Source organism: Salvelinus alpinus, chromosome 1 (genome assembly GCF_045679555.1).
Source record: "Salvelinus alpinus chromosome 1, SLU_Salpinus.1, whole genome shotgun sequence".
Lineage (NCBI taxonomy): Eukaryota > Metazoa > Chordata > Actinopteri > Salmoniformes > Salmonidae > Salvelinus > Salvelinus alpinus.
Window position 1 is genome coordinate 114,644,365 of NC_092086.1, and position 23,731 is coordinate 114,668,095.

At 40.6% G+C, this 23,731-nt stretch overlaps 1 protein-coding gene across 4 annotated transcripts in view; it reads right to left on the bottom strand.

Moving 5' to 3' along the window:
* rab27b (RAB27B, member RAS oncogene family) overlaps positions 1-23,731 on the bottom strand; it is a 90,038-nt gene that overhangs the window by 15,762 nt on the left and 50,545 nt on the right. For 3 of the 4 annotated variants that reach the window (XM_071342337.1, XM_071342315.1, XM_071342326.1), the window contains 2 exons: positions 14,912-15,013; positions 12,634-12,703 (listed from right to left, as the gene is read on the bottom strand). In XM_071342337.1, coding sequence (XP_071198438.1) covers positions 12,634-12,703; positions 14,912-15,013 — 172 coding nt within the window. Of the gene's footprint in view, positions 1-12,633; positions 12,704-14,911; positions 15,014-15,377; positions 15,482-23,731 lie in introns of those variants that run through there. The other variant, XM_071342345.1, reaches the window with a different exon arrangement.

Genomic DNA, 23,731 nt, shown 5'->3' on the forward strand with positions numbered 1-23,731 from the left:
TTGATGGTCCTCCTGGTCGATCTATAACAGGATTACATCTCATTGATGGTCCTCCTGGTCGATCTATAACAGGATTACATCTCATTGATGGTACTACTGGTCGATCTATAACAGGATTACATCTCATTGATGGTCCTACTGGTCGATCTATAACAGGATTACATCTCATTGATGGTCCTACTGGTCGATCTATAACAGATAACATCTCATTGATGGTCCTACTGGTTGATCTATAACAGGATTACATCTCATTGATGGTCCTACTGGTTGATCTATAACAGGATTACATCTCATTGATGGTCCTACTGGTCGATCTATAACAGGATTACATCTCATTGATGGTCCTACTGGTTGATCTATAACAGGATTACATCTCATTGATGGTCCTACTGGTTGATCTATAACCGGATTACATCTCATTGATGGTCCTACTGGTTGATCTATAACAGGATTACATCTCATTGATGGTCCTACTGGTTGATCTATAACAGGATTACATCTCATTGATGGTCCTACTGGTTGATCTATAACAGATAACATCTCATTGATGGTCCTACTGGTTGATCTATAACAGGATTACATCTCATTGATGGTCCTACTGGTCGATCTATAACAGGATTACATCTCATTGATGGTCCTACTGGTTGATCTATAACAGGATTACATCTCATTGATGGTCCTACTGGTTGATCTATAACAGGATTACATCTCATTGATGGTCCTACTGGTTGATCTATAACAGGATTACATCTCATTGATGGTCCTACTGGTTGATCTATAACAGGATTACATCTCATTGATGGTCCTACTGGTTGATCTATAACAGATTTCATACTGGTTGATCTACCCTTCCCCTCCTTCCAGAGGTTTATCCTCTCCCATTAACTCAACAATACAGCTATCCTTCCTCTCCTCTTCCCTGGCCATCTCTAAACAGCCCAGTAACTCAGTTTAACACGGATGAAGATAAGAGAAAGCGACTGGCTGTAAACCGATTCTCCACCCTCCCTGTCATGGATTTAAAGAGCGACTGCCCCAAAACAGCAACTTCTCGTTTTGAAAAAGGCATTGATATGTTAGAAACATTTCTTATACTGTCGAAATTGACTATAAAGTGTATATAGGACAATTCTAGTCATAAAGTCAGTCTCGTCCAAAACTGAGATTTGTGAGATAGGAAAAAATGTTATGTAATGTAATGAAGAGTACCGTAACGTAATGAAGGGTACCGTAACATAATGAAGAGTACTGTAATGTAATGAAGGGTAACGTAACGTAATGAAGGGTAATGTAATGAAGAGTACCGTAACGTAATGAAGAGTAATGTAACGCAATGAAGGGTACCGTAACGTAATGAAGAGTACCGTAACGTAATGAAGTGTAATGTAATGAAGAGTACCGTAACGTAATGAAGAGTACCGTAACGTAATGAAGAGTACCGTAACGTAATGAAGAGTACCGTAACGTAATGAAAGGTACCGTAACGTAATGAAAGGTACCGTAACGTAATGAAAGGTACCGTAACGTAATGAAAGGTACCGTAACGTAATGAAAGGTACCGTAACGTAATGAAAGGTACCGTAACGTAATGAAAGGTACCGTAACGTAATGAAAGGTACCGTAACGTAATGAAAGGTACCGTAACGTAATGAAAGGTACCGTAACATAATGAAGGGTACCGTAACATAATGAAGGGTGACGTAACGAAGGGTAGCGTAATGAAGAGTACCGTAACGTAATGAAAGGTACCGTAACGTAATGAAAGGTACCGTAACGTAATGAAGGGTAACGTAATGAAGGGTAGCGTAACAGAACGAAGGGTAGCGTAACAGAATGAAGGGTAGCGTAACAGAATGAAGGGTAGCGTAACAGAATGAAGGGTAGCGTAACAGAATGAAGGGTAGCGTAACAGAACGAAGGGTAGCGTAATGAAGTGTAGCGTAACAGAACGAAGGGTAGCGTAACAGAACGAAGGGTACGTAACAGAATGAAGGGTACGTAACAGAATGAAGGGTACGTAACAGAACGAAGGGTAGCGTAACAGAACGAAGGGTAGCGTAACAGAACGAAGGGTAGCGTAACAGAACGAAGGGTAGCGTAACAGAACGAAGGGTAGCGTAACAGAATGAAGGGTAGCGTAACAGAATGAAGGGTAGCGTAACAGAACAAAGGGTAGCGTAACAGAACGAAGGGTAGCGTAACAGAACGAAGGGTAGCGTAACAGAACGAAGGGTAGCGTAACAGAACGAAGGGTAGCGTAACAGAACGAAGGGTAGCGTAACAGAACGAAGGGTAGCGTAACAGAATGAAGGGCAGCGTAACAGAATGTAGGGTAGCGTAACGTAACGAAGGGTAGCGTAACAGAATGAAGGGTAACAGAATGAAGGGTAGGTAACAGAATGAAGGGTAGCGTAACAGAATGAAGGGTACGTAACAGAATGAAGGGTAACAGAACGAAGGGTACGTAACAGAATGAAGGGTACCGTAACAGAACGAAGGGTACGTAACAGTTTCCTTGGATATTTCAACCCATATAACAACACACATGGCAGCACTTAAGAAATCAACAATTCTGAGCGCAGCTTCACGCGACCCGATCGTAATGCCCATGGTCAATTTGGTTTGACATCCGATATCCCTATGAGGCTAGGGACCATCAGTAAATTACACAATGAACATGGGACAATATTTAGAAATGACAATAGCTCCAAATCAATTACTTAAAAATCTAAAACCAGGGCCTCCCAAGTGGCTCAGTGGTCTAATCCTGGTTCGAATCCAGGCTGTATCACAGTGGTCTAAGACACTGCAACACAGTGCTAGCTGTTCTACTAAAGATCCTGGGTTAGAGTCCAGGCTCTGTCGCAGCCGGCCGCGACCGGGAGACCCATGGGGCGGCGCACAATTGTCCCAGCGTCGTCCGGGTTAGGGGAGGGTTTGGCCGGCAGGGATGTTCTTGACCCATCGCGCACTAGCGACCGTAACGTAATGAAGGGTAACGTAATGAAGGGTACCGTAACGTAATGAAGAGTACCGTAACGTAATGAAGAGCCACTCCTGTGGCGGGCCGGGCGCAATGCATGCTAACACGGTCGTCAGGTACACGGTGTTTCCTCCGACACATTGGTGTGGTTGGCTTCCGGGTTAAGCGAGCATTGTGTCAAGAAGCAGTTCGGCTTGGCTGGGTTGTGTTTCGGAGGACACGCGGATTGAGATTGTCGCCTCTCCCGAGTCCGTACGGGAGTTGCAGCGATGGGACAAGACTGTAACTACCAATTGGATACCATGAAATTGGGGAGAAAACATCTAAAACCAACTATAAATTGTAGAAATTCTATACAAATATAGAAAGATTAAAATACTGTCCCATTTACATTGTGTACTTTATTGACGGTCCCTAACTAGCCACAGAGATTGGCTATCTTTGCCACGGTCGCACACCAGCTGGTTGAAGCTAATTGGGTAAATACGTTGGCTAGCACAAGACCTGGTTGGACTGTTTCAAATGATCTAGAAGGGTAGAGTGACTGTAACTGTGTACTGTTTTGGCAGAGTGAATGTAGAAACACTTGCCACATGCGAACACACACACAAGAGACACCCATATTATACCCCCCCCCCCCTCCAAGACGTTTAGCTTCAGTCAAGGCCACTGCATTTCTTAATGGCCAAACCGTTCACCCTCCTTTAACAATGGTTGGAAAGTCCCTCCAGCCAACGCTTTCATCACTCCAATTCTTTTAAATCCACGATGGCGAGTGTGCAAGTGCTCACTTTGAGACAAATGTGGATAAAGGGGATGTAGACACCGTCTCAGTGAGTCTGAAGGAGAGCTGAGTTGATGACAGAGGAAGGAATGGCAGTTCAATCTAGTACGGAATGCATTATGACACTTCATTAAACAGTTAGGGGAATGGAATTCCAACGACGGGTCTTGTAGCTGCTGGTGGTGGGGAAGTGGATGGTTGGTAACTGTTGCTATGGAAGTGTGTAGAATATGAATAATAACAAGTAGCGAGGTATTTGAGAATACACTTTATTTTGTATTTTAGGGGTATTTTATTAGGGTTCCCCATTAGCCATTGCAAAAGCAGCAGATACTCTTCCTGGGGTTCCACACAAAACATGAAACATAATACAGAATGACATAATACAGAATGACATAACACAGAATGACATAACACAGAATGACATAACACAGAATGACATAACACAGAATGACATAATACAGAATTACATGATACAGAATGACATAATACAGAATGACATAATACAGAATGACATGATACAGAATGACATGATACAGAATGACATAACACAGAATGACATAACACAGAATGACATAATACAGAATGACATAATACAGAATGACATGATACAGAATGACATAATACAGAATGACATGATACAGAATGACATGATACAGAATGACATGATACAGAATGACATAACACAGAATGACATAACACAGAATGACATAATACAGAATGACATAATACAGAATGACATAACACAGAATGACATAACACAGAATGACATAATACAGAATGACATAACACAGAATGACATAACACAGAATGACATAACACAGAATGACATAATACAGAATGACATAATACAGAATGACATAACACAGAATGACATAACACAGAATGACATAATACAGAATGACATAACACAGAATGACATAACACAGAATGACATAACACAGAATGACATAACACAGAATGACATAATACAGAATGACATGATACAGAATGACATAATACAGAATGACATAATACAGAATGACATGATACAGAATGACATGATACAGAATGACATAACACAGAATGACATAACACAGAATGACATAACACAGAATGACATAATACAGAATGACATGATACAGAATGACATGATACAGAATGACATAATACAGAATGACATACTACAGAATGACATAATGACATAATACAGAATGACATAATACAGAATGACATGATACAGAATGACATAACACAGAATGACATAATACAGAATGACATAATGACATAATACAGAATGACATAATACAGAATGACATAATGACATAACACAGAATGACATAATACAGAATGACATGATACAGAATGACATAATACAGAATGACATAATACAGAATGACATGATACAGAATGACATAATGACATAACACAGAATGACATAATACAGAATGACATGATACAGAATGACATAATACAGAATGACATAATACAGAATGACATGATACAGAATGACATAATACAGAATGACATGATACAGAATGACATAATACAGAATGACATAATACAGAATGACATGATACAGAATGACATAATACAGAATGACATAACACAGAATGACATAATACAGAATGACATAATGACATAACACAGAATGACATAATACAGAATGACATGATACAGAATGACATAATACAGAATGACATAATACAGAATGACATGATACAGAATGACATAATACAGAATGACATGATACAGAATGACATAATACAGAATGACATAATACAGAATGACATGATACAGAATGACATAATACAGAATGACATAATACAGAATGACATGATACAGAATGACATAATACAGAATGACATGATACAGAATGACATAATACAGAATGACATAATACAGAATGACATGATACAGAATGACATAATACAGAATGACATAACACAGAATGACATAATACAGAATGACATAATGACATAACACAGAATGACATAATACAGAATGACATGATACAGAATGACATAATACAGAATGACATGATACAGAATGACATGATACAGAATGACATAACACAGAATGACATAACACAGAATGACATAATACAGAATGACATGATACAGAATGACATAATACAGAATGACATAATACAGAATGACATGATACAGAATGACATGATACAGAATGACATAACACAGAATGACATAACACAGAATGACATAACACAGAATGACATAATACAGAATGACATAATACAGAATGACATGATACAGAATGACATGATACAGAATGACATAATACAGAATGACATAATACAGAATGACATACTACAGAATGACATAATACAGAATGACATGATACAGAATGACATGATACAGAATGACATAACACAGAATGACATAATACAGAATGACATAATGACATAATACAGAATGACATAATACAGAATGACATAATACAGAATGACATGATACAGAATGACATAATACAGAATGACATAATGACATAATACAGAATGACATAATACAGAATGACATAACACAGAATGACATAATACAGAATGACATAATACAGAATGACATAATACAGAACATCAATGGAGAAGAGTTGTGTTGATTTAATAGAATGGGGCAAAGATGGCAACGAAACAAAGCAACGGAGTTGCGTACCTTGAGTTATTGTGATTAACCGTGTGTGCGACGTGTACACTTACTAAGCACCGCTACAGGTTTATGGTTTCTCCATAATGTAGGCTAAGGGCTGTTAGGTTCTAATTATCAGAGTAAGAACTCGACGGACGCTATGAAAGCTTAAACCGTGTTTATTTATCCCAAAGGATCGAACAGATGAACCGACCAAGACATAGTCACACAAGCGCTGATATTTAACCCTTTCTCCTATGCTGAGTCTCCTCCTACACATCTGAACAGCCAAAGCGCTGATATTTAACCCTTTCTCCTCTGCTGAGTCTCCTCCTACACATCTGAACAGCCAAAGCACTGATTTTTAACCCTTTCTCCTCTGCTGAGTCTCCTCCTACACATCTGAACAGCCAAAGCGCTGATATTTAACCCTTTCTCCTCTGCTGAGTCTCCTCCTACACATCTGAACAGCCAAAGCACTGATATTTAACCCTTTCTCCTCTGCTGAGTCTCCTCCTACACATCTGAACAGCCAAAGCACTGATTTTTAACCCTTTCTCCTCTGCTGAGTCTCCTCCTACACATCTGAACAGCCAAAGCGCTGATATTTAACCCTTTCTCCTCTGCTGAGTCTCCTCCTACACATCTGAACAGCCAAAGCGCTGATATTTAACCCTTTCTCCTCTGCTGAGTCTCCTCCTACACATCTGAACAGCCAAAGCGCTGATATTTAACCCTTTCTCCTCTGCTGAGTCTCCTCCTACACATCTGAACAGCCAAAGCACTGATTTTTAACCCTTTCTCCTCTGCTGAGTCTCCTCCTACACATCTGAACAGCCAAAGCGCTGATATTTAACCCTTTCTCCTCTGCTGAGTCTCCTCCTACACATCTGAACAGCCAAAGCGCTGATATTTAACCCTTTCTCCTCTGCTGAGTCTCCTCCTACACATCTGAACAGCCAAAGCACTGATATTTAACCCTTTCTCCTATGCTGAGTCTCCTCCTACACATCTGAACAGCCAAAGCATCTCTGTTGCTAGACAGAACCTTAGTGATATCTGTTCTTCCTCATTTCATCTGACCTGACCTCTACTCCAAAGTGCTCCTCCCCATCTCCAGGCTGTCATGGTGACTGGCACCAGACTGTGTCTCTTCTCCTCCCAGAGGATCCCTGATGGCTAACGATAACATATCCTGACAGAATGTAAACCTTATACATGACCCTCTCTCCCTCAGTGACATGAATAAGTATATATCATGATTTCACAAGTCAAGAAATCAGAACCCATCAGGGCAAAGGCGTGCAAACTACTAAACCTGAAAATCCCCCAAAAGTACACGGATGAGAAGAATCCATAGTAAAACCCGAACACAGAGGATAAACTGTCAAACGGATTAGGAATCATTCGAAATTCCACCTGTAAGCATGAACAACATCATTGGAATGACCACACAAACCGTGAAATTATCATTAATTGTTTACAGGCAACCATAGCTTGAAGCTGAAATCCATCATTCTCATTTGATATATTCCAATGACCGCCCTGCCATGTGCTACTGGGACTGCTGGAGAATACGACCATTATACAAGATGGAACTGTGACTGGGACCGCTAGAGAATATAACCATTATACAAGATGGAACTGTGACTGGGACCGCTGGAGAATATAACCATTATACAAGATGGAACTGTGACTGGGACCGCTAGAGAATATAACCATTATACAAGATGGAACTGTGACTGGGACCGCTGGAGAATATAACCATTATACAAGATGGAACTGTGACTGGGACCGCTGGAGAATACAACCATTATACAAGATGGAACTGTGACTGGGACCGCTAGAGAATACAACCATTATACAAGATGGAACTGTGACTGGGACCGCTAGAGAATACAACCATTATACAAGATGGAACTGTGACTGGGACCGCTGGAGAATACGACCATTATACAAGATGGAACTGTGACTGGGACCGCTGGAGAATATAACCATTATACAAGATGGAACTGTGACTGGGACCGCTGGAGAATACAACCATTATACAAGATGGAACTGTGACTGGGACCGCTAGAGAATACAACCATTATACAAGATGGAACTGTGACTGGGACAGCTGGAGAATACAACCATTATACAAGATGGAACTGTGACTGGGACCGCTGGAGAATATAACCATTATACAAGATGGAACTGTGACTGGGACCGCTGGAGAATATAACCATTATACAAGATGGAACTGTGACTGGGACCGCTGGAGAATACAACCATTATACAAGATGGAACTGTGACTGGGACCGCTGGAGAATACAACCATTATACAAGATGGAACTGTGACTGTGACTGCTGGAGAATACAACCATTATACAAGATGGAACTGTGACTGGGACCGCTGGAGAATAAAACCATTATACAAGATGGAACTGTGACTGGGACCGCTGGAGAATACAACCATTATACAAGATGGAACTGTGACGGACCGCTGGAGAATATAACCATTATACAAGATGGAACTGTGACGGACCGCTGGAGAATACAACCATTATACAAGATGGAACTGTGACTGGGACTGCTGGAGAATACAACCATTATACAAGATGGAACTGTGACTGGGACCGCTGGAGAATATAACCATTATACAAGATGGAACTGTGACTGGGACCGCTGGAGAATACAACCATTATACAAGATGGAACTGTGACTGGGACCGCTGGAGAATACAACCATTATACAAGATGGAACTGTGACTGGGACCGCTGGAGAATATAACCATTATACAAGATGGAACTGTGACTGGGACCGCTGGAGAATATAACCATTATACAAGATGGAACTGTGACTGGGACCGCTGGAGAATACAACCATTATACAAGATGGAACTGTGACTGGGACCGCTGAGAGCCACTTATCCATGTAATGTAATGACTACCCATAGTCTGTATAATGACTACCCATAGTCTACATACTGACTACCCATAGCCTAGGTAATGACTACCCATAGTCTATGCAATGGTTACCCATAGTCTACATAATGACTACCCATAGCCTATGTAATGACTACCCATAGTCTATGTAAAGACTACCCATAGTCTATATAATGACTACCCATAGTCTATATAATGACTTCCCATAGTCTATAAAATGACTTCCCATAGTCTATATAATGACTACCCATAGTCTATGTAATGACTACCCATAGTCTATATAATGACTTCCCATAGTCTATATAATGACTACCCATAGTCTATATAATGACTACCCATAGTCTATGTAATGACTACCCATAGTCTATATAATGACTACCCATAGTCTATATAATGACTACCCATAGTCTATGTAAAGACTACCCATAGTCTATATAATGACTACCCATAGTCTATATAATGACTACCCATAGTCTATATAATGACTACCCATAGTCTATGTAATGACTACCCATAGCCTATGACAGCTCTGTGAGCTTCCGGTAAAATGAAGTTTATGACACAAGACAACATATTGTTTAACCAAATAGGTCCTGTGGGTTTAAACATTCCTGATAGTGATCAAGAATCCCATTAGCCTGTTATGTAATGTGTGTCCCGAGAAATGTCTCGGAAACTATGAGCATTTACAATAATCCATCCGGATCTGCTATGATGATGATGACAGCTAGACACGGCAGCACGACTGAGTGTGATACAGTAACAAGAAACACAAGGCTACAGTGATCAACAAGTAGCCTGTAGCCTCTAGCCTGTATCCTTAGCCTCTATCCTGTAGCCTCTAGCCTGTATCCTTAGCCTCTATCCTGTAGCCTCTAGCCTGCAGCCTGTATCCTTAGCCTCTATCCTGTAGCCTCTAGCCTGCAGCCTGTATCCTTAGCCTGCAGCCTGTAGCCTCTAGCCTGTATCCTTAGCCTCTATCATGTAGCCTCTAGCCTGTATCCTTAGCCTCTATCTTGTAGCCTGAAGCCTGCAGCCTCTAGCCTGTATCCTTAGCCTCTATCCTGTAGCCCCTAGCCTGAAGCCTGTATCCTTAGCCTCTATCCTGTAGCCTCTAGCCTGAAGCCTGTATCCTTAGCCTCTATCCTGTAGCCTGAAGCCTGCAGCCTCTAGCCTGTATCCTTAGCCTCTATCCTGTAGCCTCTAGCCTGCAGCCTGTATCCTTAGCCTCTATCCTGTAGCCTCTAGCCTGAAGCCTGTATCCTTAGCCTCTATCCTGTAGCCTCTAGCCTGAAGCCTGCAGCCTCTAGCCTGTATCCTGTAGCCTCTAGCCTGCAGCCTGTATCCTTAGACTGTAGCCTGTTGCCTGTAGCCTCTAGCCTGAAGCCTGCAGCCTCTAGCCTGTATCCTTAGCCTCTATCCTTAGCCTCTATCCTGTAGCCTCTAGCCCGTATCCTTAGCCTCTATCCTGTAGCCTCTAGCCTGTATCCTTAGCCTGTATCCTGTAGCCTGTTGCCTGTAGCCTGTATCCTGTAGCCTCTAGCCTGTTGCCTGTAGCCTGCAGCCTCTAGCCTGTAGCCTCTAGCCTGTAGTCTGTAGCCTGTTGCCTCTAGCCTGTTGCCTGTAGCCTCTAGCATGTATCCTTAGCCTGTATCCTGTAGCCTGAAGCCTGTAGCCTCTAACCTGTATTCCTAGCCTCTAGCCTGTAGCCTCTAGCATGTATCCTTAGCCTGTATCCTGTAGCCTGAAGCCTGTAGCCTCTAACCTGTATCCTTAGCCTCTAGCCTGTAGCCTCAAGCCTGCAGTCTCAAGCCTGTAGCCTCTAGCCTGCAGCCTCTAGCCTGTAGCCTCTAGCCTGCAGCCTCTAGCCTGTAGCCGTGTGCAAAAAAAGGAAAGCGATGGTCCGTCCCAGTAGCTGATGTTGTTAGCTCAGCGACCATGAATTCTAAAATACACCGTGGATAGTGGAATGAGGAAGATCAAAATGAGCAACTATAGGAAACTATGAAATCTCCCGGGTGGCGCAGTGGTCTAGGGCACTGCATCGCAGTGCTAGCTGCGCCACCAGAGTCTCTGGGTTCGCGCCCAGGCTCTGTCGCAGCCGGCCGCAACCGGGAGATCCGTGGGGCGACGCACAATTGGCATAGCGTTGTCCGGGTTAGGGAGGGTTTGGCCGGTAGGGAGGGTTTGGCCGGTAGGGATATCCTTGTCTCAGTATGTAAAAATGTAATAAAATGTATGCACTCTACTGTAAGTCGCTCTGGATAAGAGATTGGCATAGCTAAATGACTAAAATGTAAATGTAAATTAAAGTGAGCATTCAGACCAGCCTTACTGATTGAACTATTCAGACCAGCCTTACTGATTGAACCATTCAGACCAGCCTTACTGATTGAACTATTCAGACCAGCCTTACTGATTGAACTATTCAGACCAACCTTACTGATTGAACTATTCAGACCAGCCTTACTGATTGAACCATTCAGACCAGCCTTACTGATTGAACCATTCAGACCAGCCTTACTGATTGAACTATTCAGACCAGCCTTACTGATTGAACTATTCAGACCAGCCTTACTGATTGAACTATTCAGACCAGCCTTACTGATTGAACTATTCAGACCAGCCTTACTGATTGAACTATTCAGACCAGCCTTACTGGTTGAACTATTCAGACCAGCCTTACTGATTGAACTATTCAGACCAGCCTTACTGATTGAACTATTCAGACCAACCTTACTGATTGAACTATTCAGACCAGCCTTACTGATTGAACTATTCAGACCAGCCTTACTGATTGAACTATTCAGACCAACCTTACTGATTGAACTATTCAGACCAGCCTTACTGATTGAACTATTCAGACCAGCCTTACTGATTGAACTATTCAGACCAGCCTTACTGATTGAACCATTCAGACCAGCCTTACTGATTGAACTATTCAGACCAGCCTTACTGATTGAACTATTCAGACCAGCCTTACTGATTGAACTATTCAGACCAGCCTTACTGATTGAACTATTCAGACCAGCCTTACTGATTGAACTATTCAGACCAGCCTTACTGATTGAACTATTCAGACCAGCCTTACTGATTGAACTATTCAGACCAGCCTTACTGATTGAACTATTCAGACCAGCCTTACTGATTGGGCTAAACTACATGAGGATACTCACCACTCTCTTTTCTTTTGTTGACAGAGGAAGGAAGGAAGGAAGGAAGGGAGGATACACACCACTCTTTTGTGTGTGTGTGTGTGTGTGTGTGTGTGTGTGTGTGTGTGTGTGTGTGTGTGTGTGTGTGTGTAACGCTACTCACCACTCTCTTTTCCCTGAAGTCTATTCCGACTGTGGTGATGAACTTGGGGTTGAACTTGTTGTCTGTGTACCTATAGATGAAAGTAGAATTAATATAATACTAATATAACATACAACATATAATAACTGTTTGCCTGTGTACCTGTAAGATACAATAACATAGTACTTTATTAATCCCCTGAAGGATTTGTTTTTACCAGCTCATACACACATTACCATTAATACATACTTTACCATTCATACATACATTACCATTCATACATACATTACCATTAATACATACATTACCATTCATACACACATTACCATTCATACATACATTACCATTCATACATACATTACCATTCATACATACATTACCAATAAATACATACATTACCATTAATACATACATTACCATTAATACATACATTACCATTAATACATACATTACCATTCATACATGCATTACCAATAATACATACATTACCATTAATACATACATTACCATTAATACATAGCAACTACACACGCAGCACATCACCAATGCATATTAAAAGATAAGTGCTCATGGAAGTACTTGTATAGAAATATACTGTAATAATATATATAGTACCAGTCAAAAGTTTGGACACATCTACTTATTCCAGGGTTTTTCTTTATTTTTAACTATTTTCTACTTTGTAGAATAATAGTGAAGACATCAAAACTATGGAATAACATTTTACATTTTACATTTTAAGTCATTTAGCAGACGCTCTTATCCAGAGCGACTTACAAATTGGAAAGTTCATACATATTCATCCTGGTCCCCCCGTGGGGAATGAACCCACAACCCTGGCGTTGCAAGCGCCATGCTCTACCAACTGAGCCACACGGGACCACAGCCAAGCCCGCTTAACCCGGAAGCCAGCCGCACCGGAAGCCAATAACACATGGAATCATGTAGTAACCAATAGAGTGTTAAACAAATCAAAGTTTGGCAGCCTCCCGGGTGGCGCAGTGGTCTAAGGCACTGCATCGCAGATTCTGGGTTCGAGTCCAGGCTCTGTCGCGACCGGGAGACCCATGGGGCAGCACACAATTGGCCCAGGGTCGTACGGGTTAGGGGAGGGTTTGGCCGGCAGGGATATCCTTGTCTCATCGTGCGCTAGCGACTCCTGTGGCGGACCGGGCGCATGCACGATGTTCCTCTTTCACATTGGTGCGGCTGGCTTCCGGGTTAAGCGGGCTTGGCTGGGTCGTGTTTTGGAGGACGGCTCTCCCAAGTCCCGAGTATAATAAATATATAATATAACTATTATAGTATATTAAATATATAATATAACTATTATAGTATATTAAATATATAATAGAACTAGTATAGTATAATAAATATATAATAGAACTAGTATAGTAGAATAAATATATAATATAACTATTATAGTGTAATAAATATATAATAGAACTATTATAGTATAATAAATATATAATATAACTAGTATAGTGTAATAAATATATAATATAACTATTATAGTAGAATAAATATATAATAGAACTATTATAGTGTAATAAATATATAATATAACTATTATAGTATAATAAATATATAATATAACTAGTATAGTGTAATAAATATATAATATAACTATTATAGTATAATAAATATATAATAGAACTATTATAGTGTAATAAATATATAATATAACTATTATAGTGTAATAAATATATAATAGAACTATTATAGTATAATAAATATATAATATAACTAGTATAGTGTAATAAATCTATGATATAACTATTATAGTGTAATAAATCTATAATATAACTATTATATTATAGTATAATAAATATATAATATAACTAGTATAGTGTAATAAATCTATGATATAACTATTATAGTGTAATAAATCTATAATATAACTATTATAGTATAATAAATATACAATATAACTATTATAGTGTAATAAATATATAATATAACTTATAGTATAATAAATATATAAAATAACTATTATAGTATAATAAATATATAATATAACTATTATAGTGTAATAAATATATTATATAACTATTATAGTGTAATAAATATATTATATAACTATTATAGTATAATAAATATATAATATAACTATTATAGTGTAATAAATATATAACTATATTAGTATAATAAATATATAATATAACTATTATAGTATATTAAATATATAATATAACTATTATAGTGTAATAAATATATAACTATATTAGTATAATAAATATATAACTATTATAGTGTAATAAATCTATAACTACATTAGTATAACTAGCTGTGTGTGTACCTGTATAGAAAGGTAGTCTTCCCTACTCCAGAGTCCCCCAGAGCCAGGAGCTTGATGAGGTAATCATAGTCCCCATCAGTCATCGTGTTGACTGCGCTGAACCTGGAGTAAACAAAACAAAAAAACATAAATTAGTCATTTGAAGAGGTATGACTCGACTGGGACTTGAACCCACAACCTTAGAACAGACACTTTAACCACAAGGCCACTGAGTGACTGCCCATTAATTTCAACCCCTCAAAGACAAACATTCACTTACAGGTTGGATACAAACAAACAAACAAACAAAGCGAACTGGCCTGGTATCAGTAAAGGTTTTGTCAAACAGACCGAAGCGAAACATAAATAGTCTCGAAAAGGCCCAAAGCAAAATAGCCTGACCCAAAACGCCATGCCTCATAATAACCAACAGAACTTTATTTGATCCAATGAAATCTAAGAGACGAGAGAACCAAACTAGACAAACCTGATCCAGTCAGAGAAGAACAGTAACACAATAATGCAATGTAGTCATCTCATTTCCTGTTAACAGTTTGACCTCGGGTCTAGTTCATTTCTCACGTTGGAACATAAAAACTTCCACAACTACCATGTCACGAGAGGCGGCGTTCTGCCTAAACTAAATCACATGTGGCTCCTTACAGTGCACGCCCGCCACCACGTGATTGGTTATTTATAGGAGACAATTAGCATTCCTGTTCTACAGTATGTGTGAACACTCATTTTGCTGTAGGCTATGTGAGGAAACTGAAGCAGCCAGCAATATGAAAGGAAAGAGCTGTCTGATGTCAGGCCGGACTAGATATTCCTTCAGACTTCAACACTTAAAAACAGCTGCATTGAACCTTTTATCTCAATAACAAATCATTTCTGGGTAACAATTAAGTACCTTACTGTGATTGTTTTAAACAACAATTTACAAAAATAGCTTGTTAGCAAAGAATTTCTCAAGGAATCATTTTTCTAGGACCGTGGGAATGGTCTGAGTGGGAAAACTGAAAACTAGCTGTTATTGGCAGAGAGGTTTGGAACTCTCTTTCTTATTGGTCTATTAACTCATTTACCGCCTGGTGATGTCACCAGTTAAGCCAAAACTCCATCCCACCAAAACAGGCTGAGATTTCAGGTGGTCTTTTCAAACAGCTCTTTCACTAAGAGGGCATTATCCCTGTTCCCAAGAATGAAAAGGTAACTGAACTAAATGACTATCACCCCGTAGCACTCACTTCTGTCGTCATGAAGTGCTTTGACAGGCTAGTTAAGGATCATATCACTTCTACCCTACCTGTCACCCTAGACCCACTTCAATTTGCTTACCGTCCCAATAGATCCACAGACGATGCAATCGCAGTCACTGCACACTGCCCTAACCCATCTGGACAAGAGGAATACCTATGTAAGAATGCTGTTCATTGACTACAGCTCAGCATTCAGCACCATAGTACCCTCCAAGCTTATCATTAAGCTCGAGGCCCTGGGTCTGAACCCTGCCCTGGGTTCACCACGGGCCGCCCCCAGGTGGTGAAGGTAGGAAACAACACCTCCACTTCGCCGATCCTCAACACAGGGGCGCCACAAGGGTGCGTTCTCAGCCCCCTCCTGTACTCCCTACGTGACCACGCACGCCTCCAACTCAATCATCAAGTTTGCAGACGACACTACAGTGGTAGGCTTGATTACCAACAACGACGAGACAGCCTACAGGGAGGAGGTGAGGGCCCTGGGAGTGTGGTGTCAGGAAAACAACCTCTCACTCAATGTCAACAAAACAAAGGAGATGATCGTGGACTCCAGGAAACAGCAGAGGGAGCAACCCCCTATCCACATCGACGGGACAGCAGTGGAGAAGGTGGAAAGCTTCAAGTTCCTTGGCATACACATCACAGACAAACTGAAATGGTCCACCCACACAGACAGCATGGTGAAGAAGGTGCAACAGCGCCTCTTCAACCTCAGGAGGCTGAAGAAATTTGGCTTGTCACCTAATACCCTCACAAACTTTTACAGATGCACAATCGAGAGCATCCTGTCGGGCTGTATCACCGCCTGGTACGGCAACTGCACCACCCACAACCGCAAGGCTCTCCAGAGGGTGGTGAGGGCTGCACATCGCATCACCGGGGGCAAACTCCTAGAAGGCGAGGTCAGTACAGGTGCATCAAAGCTGGGACCGAGAGACTGAAAAACACCTTCTATCTCAAGGCCATCAGACTGTTAAATAGCCATCACTAACACAGAGAGACTGCTGCCTACATACAGACTTGAAATGATTGGCCACTTTAATAAATTGAACACTAGTCACTGTAAATAATGTCACTTTAATAATGTTTACAGATCTTGCATTACTCATCTCATATTTATATATACTGTATTCTATCCTATTCTACTTTATCTGAATATTTATATATTCTTAATTCCATTCCTTTACTTAGATTTGTGTGTATTATGTATTTGTTGTGAAATTGTTAGATATTGCTATATTGTCGGAACTAGAAGCACAAGCATTTTGCTACACCCGAAATAACATCTGCTAAACATGTATATGTGACAAATAAAATAAAATAAAAATTTGATAATTATTTTCACAATTTTACAGTATTATTCCAACCTTATAGTGTGGAAATATATATAAAACACAAGAATATCATGGTTTTGATTGCACTGGGTCTTTAAATGATGTGCCGGATCTCTGGTCTAGTGGTAGCTCTCTGGGTCGTCACATATCATGAGGTTCAAGCCCTGTCTCTGGGTCGTCACATAATAGTGAGGTTCAAGCCCTGTCTCTGGGTCGTCACATATCATGAGGTTCAAGCCCTGTCTCTGGGTCGTCACATAATCATGAGGTTCAAGCCCTGTCTCTGGGTCGTCACATATCATGAGGTTCAAGCCCTGTCTCTGGGTCGTCACATATCATGAGGTTCAAGCCATGTCTCTGGGTCGTCACATATCATGAGGTTCAAGCCCTGTCTCTGGGTCGTCACATATCATGAGGTTCAAGCCCTGTCTCTGGGTAGTCACATAATCATGAGGTTCAAGCCCTGTCTCTGGGTCGTCACATAATCATGAGGTTCAAGCCCTGTCTCTGGGTCGTCACATATCATGAGGTTCAAGCCCTGTCTCTGGGTAGTCACATATCATGAGGTTCAAGCCCTGTCTCTGGGTGGTCACATAATAGTGAGGTTCAAGCCCTGTCTCTGGGTCGTCACATATCATGAGGTTCAAGCCCTGTCTCTGGGTAGTCACATAATAGTGAGGTTCAAGCCCTGTCTCTGGGTCGTCACATATCATGAGGTTCAAGCCCTGTCTCTGGGTCGTCACATAATCATGAGGTTCAAGCCCTGTCTCTGGGTCGTCACATATCATGAGGTTCAAGCCCTGTCTCTGGGTCGTCACATATCATGAGGTTCAAGCCCTGTCTCTGGGTCGTCACATATCATGAGGTTCAAGCCCTGTCTCTGGGTCGTCACATATCATGAGGTTCAAGCCCTGTCTCTGGGTAGTCACATAATCATGAGGTTCAAGCCCTGTCTCTGGGTCGTCACATATCATGAGGTTCAAGCCCTGTCTCTGGGTAGTCACATATCATGAGGTTCAAGCCCTGTCTCTGGGTCGTCACATATCATGAGGTTCAAGCCCTGTCTCTGGGTAGTCACATAATAGTGAGGTTCAAGCCCTGTCTCTGGGTCGTCACATATCATGAGGTTCAAGCCCTGTCTCTGGGTCGTCACATATCATGAGGTTCAAGCCCTGTCTCTGGGTAGTCACATATCATGAGGTTCAAGCCCTGTCTCTGGGTCGTCACATATCATGAGGTTCAAGCCCTGTCTCTGGGTCGTCACATATCATGAGGTTCAAGCCCTGTCTCTGGGTAGTCACATATCATGAGGTTCAAGCCCTGTCGCTGGGTCGTCACATATCATGAGGTTCAAGCCCTGTCTCTGGGTAGTCACATATCATAAGGTTCAAGCCCTGTCTCTGGGTCGTCACATATCATGAGGTTCAAGCCCTATCTCTGGGTCGTCACATAATCGTCCGGTTCAAGCCCTGTCTCTGGGTCGTCACATATCATGAGGTTCAAGCCCTGTCTCTGGGTAGTCACATAATAGTGAGGTTCAAGCCCTGTCTCTGGGTCGTCACATAATCGTCCGGTTCAAGCCCTGCCTCTGGGTCGTCACATAATCGTCCGGTTCAAGCCCTGTCTCTTGCATTCTTGTCTATCACAATATTAATTATCTTTCTCTCCATTCCACACTGTTATTTCAAAGTAAATCATTAAATACGAAAGGAGAGCAGAATTCTGATGCTGAAGAAAGGAAAAAAAAAAAAAACACTATTTTTATGGCAGGGGTCAGAGGTTAGACTGTGGCCTTCTGAGAAAGGGCCTGGGAGCACCAGTCACTGGGAGCGTAGAGAGGGCGTGTTATGGGGGGGCTAACCGATGTGATCTCACTCAGAAGATGTGGCACATGATCGGTTTCTTACATCCTCTCCTCCCCATGATGCATCAGAAGCTCCTCTGGCTAGATGGGAAAGCAGAGACACTGGTCCTGACTGTACACTCTGCCTGACCTGCCCCTGTTCTAGAACCAGTCTGTCCCTGTTCTAGAACCAGTCTGCCCCTGTTCTAGAACCAGTCTGCCCCTGTTCTAGAACCAGTCTGCCCCTGTTCTAGAACCAGTCTGTCCCTGTTCTAGAACCAGTCTGCCCCTGTTCTAGAACCAGTCTGCCCCTGTTCTAGAACCAGTCTGTCCCTGTTCTAGAACCAGCCTGCCCCTGTTCTAGAACCAGCCTGCCCCTGTTCTAGAACCAGTCTGTCCCTGTTCTAGAACCAGCCTGCCCCTGTTCTAGAACCAGCCTGTCCCTGTTCTAGAACCAGCATGTCCCTGTTCTAGAACCAGCCTGCCCCTGTTCTAGAACCAGCCTGTCCCTGTTCTAGAACCAACCTGCCCCTGTTCTAGAACCAGCCAGCCCCTGTTCTAGAATCAGCCTGCCCCTGTTCTAGAACCAGCCAGCCCCTGTTCTAGAATCAGCCTGTCCCTGTTCTAGAACCAGCCTGTCCCTGTTCTAGAACCAGCCTGCCCCTGTTCTAGAACCAGCCTGCCCCTGTTCTAGAACCAGCCTGTCCCTGTTCTAGAACCAGCCTGTCCCTGTTCTGGAACCAGCCTGCCCTGGCTGCTACACAACATCTACACAACATCCAGATTGTCCATCCTAGCATTCCATTAAGAATGCATTCCCCAACACATTGCTTTAATTCCAAGAAGTATGCTAGTGTGGATATTGGAACAGAGACCCGGTTTCCCTAGCAGCTCTCAAACTGATGTTGTTAACCAGCCCTGGAGGGACAGACGGGAAGGCGGAGGATCCATTGTCAAAGGATGACCTGTCCTGAGGATGTGATTAGTAGCTGATCAGTGGAACCCACTGTCCCTCGGAGGACCCATCTGTAGTCAGCAGTAGTAGAGATCAGGTGAGTGCAGTCACTAAAGGCTTCCTCCTTTACAAACACATCTACATTCTCCTTTTTCTGTACACCAGAATAACCCAATGAGCCTGTGTGATTACAATGTTTCACTGCATGAAACCTGTGCAAGTGTGAGGTGGGAAATGGAAATGTGTTTTTTAATTGCCAACTCCCCCTAAGTAGGGTCACAGACAGGGATCAGCCATTATCCCAACTCCCCCTGAGACACCCTCAGAGAGTAGGGTCACAGACAGGGACCAGACATTATCCCCCTGAGACACCCTCAGAGAGTAGGGTCACAGACAGGGACCAGACATTATCCCCCTGAGACACCCTCAGAGAGTAGCGTCACAGACAGGGATCAGACATTATTGAAGGCTACCTTGGAGCAACAGGATTCGAACTAGCAACCTTTTGGTTACTGGCACTCCGCTCTAACCGCTTGGCGACCTGCCACCCAAGTACTTTTCACCAACCGCTTACTAGGGCATTGATTAGGGTTAGGTTTCAGGTTAATTTAACATCTATTTAAACATCTACAAGAATTCTATTTGCGACTATCCAAATGAAGTGATACCGTTTTCTATTGCGTAGGAGTTTCTGTATAGATTATATTGTGTAGGAGTTTCTGTATAGATTATATTGTGTAGGAGTTTCTGTATAGATTCCATTGTGTAGGAGTTTCTGTATAGATTATATTGTGTAGGAGTTTCTGTATAGATTATATTGTGTAGGAGTTTCTGTATAGATTATATTGTGTAGGAGTTTCTGTATAGATTATATTGTGTAGGAGTTTCTGTATAGATTCCATTGTGTAGGAGTTTCTGTATAGATTCTATTGTGTAGGAGTTTCTGTATAGATTCCATTGTGTAGGAGTTTCTGTAGAGATTCCATTGTGTATGAGCTTCTGTATAGATTATATTGTGTAGGAGTTTCTGTATAGATTATATTGTGTAGGAGTTTCTGTATAGATTCCATTGTGTAGGAGTTTCTGTATAGATTATATTGTGTAGGAGTTTCTGTATAGATTATATTGTGTAGGAGTTTCTGTATAGATTCCATTGTGTAGGAGTTTCTGTATAGATTCTATTGTGTAGGAGTTTCTGTATAGATTATATTGTGTAGGAGTTTCTGTATAGATTATATTGTGTAGGAGTTTCTGTATAGATTATATTGTGTAGGAGTTTCTGTATAGATTCCATTGTGTAGGAGTTTCTGTATAGATTATATTGTGTAGGAGTTTCTGTATAGATTATATTGTGTAGGAGTTTCTGTATAGATTATATTGTGTAGGAGTTTCTGTATAGATTATATTGTGTAGGAGTGTCTGTATAGATTCCATTGTGTAGGAGTTTCTGTATAGATTCTATTGTGTAGGAGTTTCTGTATAGATTCCATTGTGTAGGAGTTTCTGTAGAGATTCCATTGTGTATGAGCTTCTGTATAGATTATATTGTGTAGGAGTTTCTGTATAGATTATATTGTGTAGGAGTTTCTGTATAGATTCCATTGTGTAGGAGTTTCTGTATAGATTATATTGTGTAGGAGTTTCTGTATAGATTATATTGTGTAGGAGTTTCTGTATAGATTCCATTGTGTAGGAGTTTCTGTATAGATTCCATTGTGTAGGAGTTTCTGTATAGATTCTATTGTGTAGGAGTTTCTGTATAGATTATATTGTGTAGGAGTTTCTGTATAGATTATATTGTGTAGGAGTTTCTGTATAGATTCCATTGTGTAGGAGTTTCTGTATAGATTATATTGTGTAGGAGTTTCTGTATAGATTATATTGTGTAGGAGTTTCTGTATAGATTATATTGTGTAGGAGTTTCTGTATAGATTATATTGTGTAGGAGTTTCTGTATAGATTCCATTGTGTAGGAGTTTCTGTATAGATTCTATTGTGTAGGAGTTTCTGTATAGATTCCATTGTGTAGGAGTTTCTGTATAGATTATATTGTGTAGGAGTTTCTGTATAGATTCCATTGTGTAGGAGTTTCTGTATAGATTATATTGTGTAGGAGTTTCTGTATAGATTATATTGTGTAGGAGTTTCTGTATAGATTCCATTGTGTAGGAGTTTCTGTATAGATTATATTGTGTAGGAGTTTCTGTATAGATTATATTGTGTAGGAGTTTCTGTATAGATTATATTGTGTAGGAGTTTCTGTATAGATTATATTGTGTAGGAGTTTCTGTATAGATTCCATTGTGTAGGAGTTTCTGTATAGATTCTATTGTGTAGGAGTTTCTGTATAGATTCCATTGTGTAGGAGTTTCTGTATAGATTCCATTGTGTAGGAGTTTCTGTATAGATTATATTGTGTAGGAGTTTCTGTATAGATTATATTGTGTAGGAGTTTCTGTATAGATTATATTGTGTAGGAGTTTCTGTATAGATTCCATTGTGTAGGAGTTTCTGTATAGATTATATTGTGTAGCAGTTTCTGTATAGATTATATTGTGTAGGAGTTTCTGTATAGATTCCATTGTGTAGGAGTTTCTGTATAGATTATATTGTGTAGGAGTTTCTGTATAGATTATATTGTGTAGGAGTTTCTGTATAGATTCCATTGTGTAGGAGTTTCTGTATAGATTATATTGTGTAGGAGTTTCTGTATAGATTACATTGCGTTGGAGTTTCTGTATAGATTATATTGTGTAGGAGTTTCTGTATAGATTCCATTGTGTAGGAGTTTCTGTATAGATTATATTGTGTAGGAGTTTCTGTATAGATTATATTGTGTAGGAGTTTCTGTATAGATTATATTGTGTAGGAGTTTCTGTATAGATTATATTGTGTAGGAGTTTCTGTATAGATTCCATTGTGTAGGAGTTTCTGTATAGATTATATTGTGTAGGAGTTTCTGTATAGATTATATTGTGTAGGAGTTTCTGTATAGATTATATTGTGTAGGAGTTTCTGTATAGATTCCATTGTGTAGGAGTTTCTGTATAGATTATATTGCGTAGGAGTTTCTGTATAGATTATATTGCGTAGGAGTTTCTGTATAGATTATATTGCGTAGGAGTTTCTGTATAGATTATATTGCGTAGGAGTTTCTGTATAGATTATATTGTGTAGGAGTTTCTGTATAGATTATATTGTGTAGGAGTTTCTGTATAGATTATATTGTGTAGGAGTTTCTGTATAGATTCCATTGTGCAGGAGTTTCTGTATAGATTATATTGTGTAGGAGTTTCTGTATAGATTATATTGTGTAGGAGTTTCTGTATAGATTATATTGTGTAGGAGTTTCTGTATAGATTATATTGTGCAGGAGTTTCTGTATAGATTATATTGTGTAGGAGTTTCTGTATAGATTATATTGTGTAGGAGTTTCTGTATAGATTA